At 56.5% G+C, this 8,738-nt stretch overlaps 1 protein-coding gene across 1 annotated transcript; it reads left to right on the top strand.

The window, feature by feature from the left end:
* Positions 1-260: 260 nt before the first annotated feature.
* On the top strand, positions 261-4,119 carry DLX5 (distal-less homeobox 5). Its single transcript, XM_081531556.1, has 3 exons — positions 261-615; positions 2,477-2,661; positions 3,645-4,119. The coding sequence occupies exons 1-3, from the start codon at positions 261-263 to the stop codon at positions 3,972-3,974; spliced, it is 870 nt and encodes a 289-aa protein (XP_081387682.1). The 3' UTR covers positions 3,975-4,119.
* The last annotated feature ends 4,619 nt before the right edge of the window (positions 4,120-8,738 follow it).

The following is an 8,738-nucleotide window of genomic DNA, read 5'->3' as shown; positions in this document are numbered from 1 at the left end:
GGAGGCCCTGGCCAATGGAACCCGATCCACCCCGCTGTGCGTAAGCGCGCAATTAAGGATTTAACCAAGGCTGTGCTGCGCTTCAGCCAGCAGTCAGCCTGCCGGAGACAGAGCCTCCAGGACTCCCAGCCTCCTCCTCGCCGCCGCCGCCGCCTCTCCTCCTCCTCCTCCTCCTCCTCCCTCGCTCCCACAGCCATGTCTGCTTAGAGCAGAGCAGCCCCACAGCCAATTCGGGCAGCCGCCGCCGCCGCCAGCGAGCGATGACAGGAGTGTTTGACAGAAGGGTCCCCAGCATCCGATCCGGCGACTTCCAAGCCCCGTTCCAGACGGCCGCAGCCATGCACCATCCGTCTCAGGAATCGCCAACTTTGCCCGAGTCGTCGGCTACCGATACCGACTACTACAGCGCCCCGGGGGGAGCCCCGCACGGCTACTGCTCTCCTACCTCGGCTTCCTATGGCAAGGCGCTCAACCCTTACCAATACCAGTACCACGGCGTGAACGGCTCCGCCGGCAGCTACCCCGCCAAAGCTTACGCCGACTACAGCTACGCCAGCCCCTACCACCAGTACGGCGGCGCCTACAACCGCGTTCCGAGCGCCACCAGCCAGCCAGGTACCGGGAGTGGGGGTGGGAGTCAGGATTCGGGAGGAGGGAGATGCGGTGGGACATGGGGGAGTACCCGGCGGAAGGGAGTGGGGGCCGCGACTTTACAAACGAGAGAGATTCCCGGGCCAGCATTTTAGAGATTCTTAGTAGAAGCAGCCTGGGGGGGGGGCGGGGCGGAGGGGAGCGGTTCGGACCAGCGTCTCTTCTCTTCGGTCCCTTCAGGCGACCGCTCAGTCGCTGGATTCCCAGCTTGCCCGGTCAGGAAGCCAGCTAAGCTGGAAAGGGGGTAGGGAGAAGGCTATTTGTTGGATTTTGGGGGGTAGGCGAGCTTGGTCAGTGGGAGTCGGGATGCACGGCTGCCTCAAAGACTCCGTTTGGGAGCAGCTGCGAGCCAGCGTGGTGTGGGTGCCCGGAGCACACGGGACAGGGTGGGGGCCCGCGAGCCCTAGCCCGCTGGAGGAAGAGCGCGCCGAGAGCCTTGCGGTTTATCCAAGGCACTTCCAAAAACAAAAAGCCATTTTAAAGGTGGAGGTGGTTTGCTGAAGGGTCACGTTATTAGAGCAATATTTTTTTTTTTCTCCATTGGGTGCCTAAAATTTGTTTCTCCTTCCCATCTCCTTTTTCAAGGCGTCTCCTTTTTCATCTGCCTTGAAACTTAGTTGGAGAGTTTGAGGGTTAGTGAGTTTGGGCGGTAAGAGAGGTATGAGGTCTCCTTGGAGAGGTTTTGCTGGTCAGGTTTGATCTCTTCCCACTAGCACATTAATAATCCTGCTAATATTAGCATCCCCTGCTCTGGCAGAAAGGAGACCACAATCCTCATCCTCCACCCTTCCTCTCCCAGGAGCTCGGCGCGCGCGCGCGCACCCCCCCCCCCCCCAGGAGAGGGTCTCCGCCCCTTTCAGAGATGGGCACTTTTGATAAGAAGGTACTTTTTGTGAAAGGGGACTTGTGGCCCCAGGGCACGTTTGGAAAACACGCGTTCGGAGAGTCTTTCCGCCCCCCCGCCCCAGTCTATACTACCGAGTCTGCTAAATTCGTCCTCATCTGCCGCCCCTTTCCTACGAAAACACCCCACCGCAGATTCTTTTTCAAATTGTAACTCTTGATAAACTTTAAAAGACTGCCGGGGTGGGGGCGGGGGGAGGAGAAGTGGGGTGTCTTCGTTTCTTTCAGTGGCTCTGTGCTTCGTGCATACATGAAAGATTTTTTTTTTTCCTTTTGGCCAAGAACTTATTAAGTCTATTTGTAAAAGAAACCAGACACATCTGTGCCCTCGCAGATCTGCAGGGAGATTATGGGGGCTGCATAATCGACCCTCTGTCTGCGGCGGCTCGGACAGCTTGCCTCTGAATTGAAGGAGCAGTTTGCTTGTGGGTCTTTGAACTTTGGAGACCTCGGTTAGCGTCTTCCCTGCCCATGCGTCTGGCCTCTGCGGGCGCCCGAACAGACGCTGACATAAGGGGGACCACGGCCCTGGCTTCCTTGCTTGAATCCCCGGGAGAGACGAGCCCAGAACTCAGCCCAGAGCCGTCGGTGAACACAGGGTGGGATTGAAAACGAATTCGGGTGAAGAAAGAACTGCTGCAAGGGCTAAATCCCGGACGCCGAGAAGGGAGTTTTGCTGTGCCAGACGCTATGCAAAACCCCAGGAGAACCTGAATAAACAGAGAAGGGAATTAATCACGCTACCTGGCCTTTTCCATGATGGGGGTCGGGGGGGGGGGCTGTCCCGTGAAGTAAAGGTGGTGATATGGGGAAAGGGGAGTGAAGGCTGCGTGGTAAGAATTGAAAGGACTGTATTCGCAAGTTCTGCAAAAGGGCCATTGTCTGCCAACGAGTTCTAACCGGGTCTGTTTTGATTATTTAGAGAAAGAAGTGGCCGAGCCCGAGGTGAGGATGGTGAACGGCAAACCAAAGAAAGTTCGTAAACCCAGGACTATTTATTCCAGCTTTCAGCTGGCCGCGTTACAGAGAAGGTTTCAGAAGACTCAGTACCTCGCCCTGCCCGAACGCGCCGAGCTGGCCGCCTCGCTGGGACTGACGCAAACACAGGTAAATCCGGCCGCGGCCTGGGCCAGAGCCCCGCCTGGGCTGCAAGCCTGGCTGGACCGCGCGGTTCTGTCCCGGCGGGCTGGAGCCGACTCATCAGGGCCCGCGAGAAACTCACAGACAGACACTGACCCCGCGCCCTCCCCTGTAGAAGTCAGGCCGGCTGCCGTCGCCGTGCGTGGTGGGGACGGTAGCGAGACGTCGTTCAACCCAGAAGCAGCCCCCCGCCCTTCGAGTCTACGGGGGCTGAGGGGCCAGCTCCCTAGATTGGAAACAAGGCGAGGGTTGTCTCGAGGACACCCTCGCAGCTGTAAGAAACTGTTTAGTTCTCCGCACAATGCAAAGCAGCTGGGGTGAGCAGGGCCCGGCCCCCGAGCTGGGGTCTCAGGCCGCGCGCTGGGGGGCCGGAAGCAGAGGGTCACGCCCTGCGCCTGCGGCCGGTCCGAGGTGGGGGGCGCTGTGGCTCGGGGAAGTCTGCCCTGGATAGTCCCCTTCACTCCCACCGCAACCCCACTGTGGCCTACGGAAGAATAAAGAATGTCCTCGAAGCCAAGTAGGAGTGAGAGGAAAAGGAGGCGGTCGGGCAACCGGGAGACCACTCCTTGGTCCCCCTCCTACCTCGCGCGGACGCGCCCCTGGCGCACGGCGCTCAGGCGGTTGTTTTGGAGACGTTTGTGGCGCCGCGTTGCGTGCGTCCCGCGCTGAGTTACACTTGCGCGCTCGCCGGCGCGGACACTCGCGCCCTCTCTCCCGGCCCCAGCCAAAGACGGAAGCCTGGGGGTCCTGCCCCGGCGGCCCCTTTGGGGCCCATGATCCAGGCTGTGCCCCCAGGTCCAGCCCCTTGGCCATAGGCCGCCAGCTGCGGGGGGACGCCAGGATCTGGCCTCCTGGGGGCCGAATTAAGCCTCAGGTCGCCGCCCTGGGGGAGGCGCGCGGGCAAGCACCTGAGCGTCCCGGTAACGTGTGCCTTTGTTCCCCCCACCCAGGTGAAAATCTGGTTTCAGAACAAAAGATCCAAGATCAAGAAGATCATGAAAAACGGGGAGATGCCCCCGGAGCATAGCCCCAGCTCCAGCGACCCTATGGCGTGTAACTCGCCGCAGTCTCCAGCGGTGTGGGAGCCCCAGGGCTCGTCCCGCTCGCTCAGCCACCACCCTCATGCCCACCCTCCGACCTCCAACCAGTCCCCCGCGTCCAGCTACCTGGAGAACTCGGCTTCCTGGTACCCGAGCACAGCCAGCTCAATCAATTCCCACCTGCCGCCGCCCGGCTCCTTACAGCACCCGCTGGCGCTGGCCTCCGGGACACTCTATTAGACCGGCCGCTTTCTCTTGCTCTCTTTTTTGGGACTACTGTGTTTTTGCTGTTTTAGAAAAATCAACCTTTTTTTAAAAAAAAAGGAATTCATATGGGGAAGTTTGGAAAAACGGAAACAAACAAAAAAACATTCATGTGTAAAGCTTTTTTTTTGCATGTAAGTTATTGCATTTCAAAGGACCCCGTCCCCCCTTTTTTTACAGACGAACATTTTTGCGCAACTGTGGACACTATCAATGGTGCCTTGAAATCTATGACCTCAACTTTTCAAAAGACTTTTTTCAATGTTATTTTAACCATGTAAATAAGTGTAGATAGAAGAATTAAGCTGTATATTCTGGATAAATAAAATTATTTCGACCATGAAAGCAAAATGTTTCTAAAAGATATTCCATTTGCCCCCCCTTACAATGGGCTAGTGACGTTTTGTGCAGGCTATTAAAGGAAGACAAACTGTAGAGATCCAACAAGGCAAAAAGGAAAACAGAAAGTGAGGATGCATGGATACAGAACTGTAGATGTGTGTATGTTGGATGCTGTACTTTATATGTCTATATACATATGTGGCCTGTTTAGAGTACTGCCATATAATATATATTTAGGTGATTTTTGGCCTAACCACAAAAACGTTTAGATAATTTTAAGTTTAACCCCAAATTGTTTCAGGTAGAAAGTAATGCTGAAATCTAAATACAGCCCTCCCTCTCTGCGTGTGAGTAAGAAAGAAGCAGAAATCCCTCAATAACCACTCTGAATTCTAAGCTCAAAGCAATTATGGTGGAGACTGCTCCCCCCCCCACCTCCATCAGCCTCTGTGTATTGCCAGAGCAATTAGACAAATTACAGTCCCTTCAAAGGGAGCTTCCAGAGATGAGAAAATGAAAAAAAGAAAAAGAAAATTCCCCTCCTATTACATTTTTTTTTAATCTGAAATCTTTGCAGCGTGGCAAATGGTAGTGCCTTGGACTCCCTAATGTATGATTATAAATGTATCTGAGCTCTTTCACAAGAGGAAAGGATCACAGGACTTGAAAACATGATGGACCTAAATCAGTAGGCCAAGCAGGGCATGTGGGGGGAGGGAGAGGGGGGAGGTGGGGGGGCGGGGGTTGGGGGGGGTTGTTCTTTCGGCCAGGAAAGGGAATTGTGAGGTGGAGGAAAGGAAGGAAAGCATTGTGGCCCCATATTGATTTCATTTCGTGTGAGATAATACTCCAAACGTAAGTTTATTTCCTTCATCCTCGTCACCACTCTGGTTTTTTCAGGAAGGAGTTCTCTCTGCTTTGCTTTTACATAAAACCGTGGCAAAGCAGGTTCCAATCGGTGGGAAGTTGAATCTGTTTGCGGGGATTTCTCTTTTGTGAAGCCTTCTCCGGGGCGGAGAGGATGGACTTGCAGCAGCCCTGGCCTCTGTCCCCTCCTTCTCCCCGCACCTCTGCACATGGACGTCAACAGTGTGACCACAGAGAGCTACAGCTCGGGTCTAGAGTTGCGCTCTCAGGCCAGAACTCGAGATGTCTTTTTGACTGTCCCTTAGTCCGCCTGATTCTGTTTCCTTGGGACACCAAGGGAAATCATTTGTTGGAAATTACAAGATGCATGAGTTATATTTTACAGCTAGGAAGTTAGCAGTAATAAATTTGACAAAAGAGTCTTCTTGGGGGTGGGGAGTGGAGATTAGAACGTAAAAAATTACATCCTGTCATCTGAGGATTTCTGAGAAGGTTTTTGCAGGGCTGGGAGACTAGACCTGAAAAGGCACGCTGTGTGCCCTGAGGGGAATTTACCTGTGTGTTCTTTCGCCTCTTTCTTTCCTCTGCTCGTCTCCTTCCTTCTCTTCCCCTTTCCTTTCTAACCTGCCAGTTTGGAAAGGCCTAGAGGGGGTTTCGAAGGGTTGCGTGTCTTGAAGGGACACCCTGCCTGGCTCCAAGGCGGCTCGTGGGCCGTGGCCAGAGCTGTGGACCACCCCCTCCTCGACCACCCCCCCTCCTCGACCACCCCCTCCTCGACCACCGCCAAAGTGGTTCCCTTTTCGAAGTTGCCTCCGCCTTCGGTACCCTCCAGCTCGTCTTTCTCGGAAGAAGGTCCGGGTGGTGACGCACCTGGGGGAAAGCCGTGCGGAGCCCACTTTGTTTTCTGAGCTGGCAGAGAATAGGAGGATGAGGGGGAAAGGTAGAGGGCTCCGTTTCCTGCTTTTCATTCTTGGCTTCTAAGACTTTCCGGAGTTTCCATTACACCGAAAGCCAGCGTTTTATATCTGGCGGATCCGGCTGGGAGAAATCCCGCGCTCGCGGTTGCCGAGTGCCAACTTCCCCCAGCGCGGGCGCCTCTAGCCGCCCCGAGGTGCGTGCTCCGGAAGGTTGGAGGGGGCAGACCCGCTGGTGGCCTGAGGGGGGCAAGAATGTGCCTGGAGGACACTCTTTACTTTTCTACACGTGGAAAGGGCAGATATTTTTCCAAGCGTCCCCCATCATCCCCCTTTCTCCTTTCCTGGCTTCGAAAAGGGGATCCCTTCACAACCACCCCCCCACCCCCTCGTCCGTCGTGGTCAAGCAGAGGCAAGGGCGAGTTCGGACTCTTCCCGTTCTTTACTGACCACCCCGCCACCCCCAGCCCTGACACTGCTTGTCGTTAAGGACATGGGAGCCTCGTTGCGATGCGGGCGGGCGGAGCGCTGCGCGGACAGACTTGGTTTCAGGATTCCTTCCCTTGTGCTAACCTCACTTCTTCCACTCGCAATGGCCTCTTCTCTCGCGCGGTTTTTTTTTTTTTTTTAACTTGGTCTAGGAGTCGTGGACAAAAATATTCTGGCAAACCAGTCTGCAGCGGGTTTTCCCTGGCACCGCGGGGATTCTCCCTGGGGAATTTAACTCCCTGCAGTCCCGCGCCCAAGGATATAAAAATAGCAGATCCTCAGCAAAGACTAAAAATATCCGTGTGATGTTCGCCTTCCTCCCACCCTCCCTCCTTCCCTCCATTGTTTATTCCTATATGTAACGTAAATGTGTACCACTCCCCGCCGGCAGGGTCCCCAGTGCCCGACCCCACTCTCCTGACCTCTGTCTGCCCCTTCCGGTCTCCACTTGCCTAGCTGTCAGTCTACTGCTCCCGAGATGTCAAGCTCACCCCCAGATTTCATTTTCTTTCCCGTGGGCTTCTTCACCGCGCCCTCGTACTCCCAAGCCCCTGTCCCCATCTTCAGACCTCCTCACAAAGCCCAGGAGGCCGAGGGCATGCTGGCACGGCTGTAATGACTCTTTGGTGCCCTGTCCTCCTCCCGGGCCCTCCTGTAAAAGATGAGATAAATTGGCCTTTGTTTGAGGCTCGTGTTGGGCTAGGCGGATTTCTGCCCTTTTCCCCCCCTTTTTCCTGGCGGCCACCTCCTTGTGGAACAGGGGGCGGCCGGGGGAGCTGAGAGAAGCCGCATTCCTGTGGGTGCCAGGCGGCTCCAGTGCTGAGCCACAGGGCCTGAGACACACACACACAGGAATCCGCAGACCTCGTTGCCCTTGATCTCCTCGCTCGCTCTCCCTCCCGGTGGGGCACCCACCCGAGAGCCCGTCCACCCACACTCGGATCCACCCAGGTCTCGGCCTCGGACAGGAGCGTGTTGACCTGCACACCAACACACGCACACACCCCCTTCCGACGACACAGGCGCAGGCCAGGCCAGGCTAGGCTCTCCCCGCCCATGCCAATCCTCTCTCTCCCGCCCCTTATCCCACAATCCCAGACGCGCCGGCTGGCCTCCTTTGGCTTCTTTGATCCCATCGGACGCCCCACGGCTCGCGGCGTCCTGGCCGCGCCGTCCTGGGAGTCGCCCACAGCGCGACAAGGCCGGGCGGTGCTCGCCTCCTCGCAGCGCGCCCTGCAGCTTCCTCTGGCCTTGACACCATTCGGTCTCCGGAGCTCTCCAGCCCAAAGCGCGAGGGACGTCTCCTGGAACACTGCCCCTTGCCCCTCTCCTGCCCCCTCCCCAGGGCTTCTTTTATTCGAAGAGAGGGACCTTTAGGGCTACCCAACCACCACCCCCTCCCCGCCCTATCCCGCAACCCCTGGGATGGCGCGCCTCCCCCTGGCCACTGGGATCTCTCCAACCCGGAGCGCTCCAGCCCTCCCCTGAGGCACGCCCTGAGGGCAGACGCCCTCCGGCACCTCTGGGAAGCGCGCCACGCCGGCGGATCCGCCTGCGGTCACCCCTCTCCCCGCTCAGGAGCACCCCCTCCCACAGCAGCTGGGCGGAGGCTTCAGCCTCCGGGGAGGTTGGGGAGGGGGCGCTGCGGCTTGCTCCCGCCCTCCGCGCTCTCCCAGGTTGCCTGCGAGGGTTGCACACTGTGCTGGGTTTTTTCAGAGTCACAGCGAACTCTGGGCCTCGAAAACAGCCCCAATAGTGGTAGCACATGTGGGATTGGCTAAATATTTTTCTACGCAGTCCGGTCTCCCACCCCCGCCCCATCCCTTTTCTTTTGCATCTGACAAGCTTTAGGTTCCCCGGTGGTACAGGGCAGAAAGTATACAGAGTATCGGCTGCGGAGGGGCGGGGGGAGACTTGCCTTTCAATCATCCAGGGTTGTCGGCTGTAATGTAATAACCTGTTTTATAGGTCGAGCTCTAATCATAAAGATAGGAACCGAGGGAATTTACATGAATCTCTCTTTAAAAGAGAAGAGAGTCCTGATTTGCAGCAATTAAGTGTTTTTGCTCTTTTGTTCGCTGGGACTTCGTATTTACTTCTGCTTTACGGGGACCCAAAGGAGTCTCTG

The sequence above is a fragment of the Giraffa tippelskirchi genome, chromosome 10, assembly GCF_054371585.1.
Source record: "Giraffa tippelskirchi isolate mGirTip1 chromosome 10, T2T-mGirTip1v1.2.pri, whole genome shotgun sequence".
Classification (NCBI taxonomy): domain Eukaryota; kingdom Metazoa; phylum Chordata; class Mammalia; order Artiodactyla; family Giraffidae; genus Giraffa; species Giraffa tippelskirchi.
The sequence above is the reverse complement of the archived record's forward strand: the minus strand, read 5'-3'. Positions and strand labels throughout refer to the sequence as shown.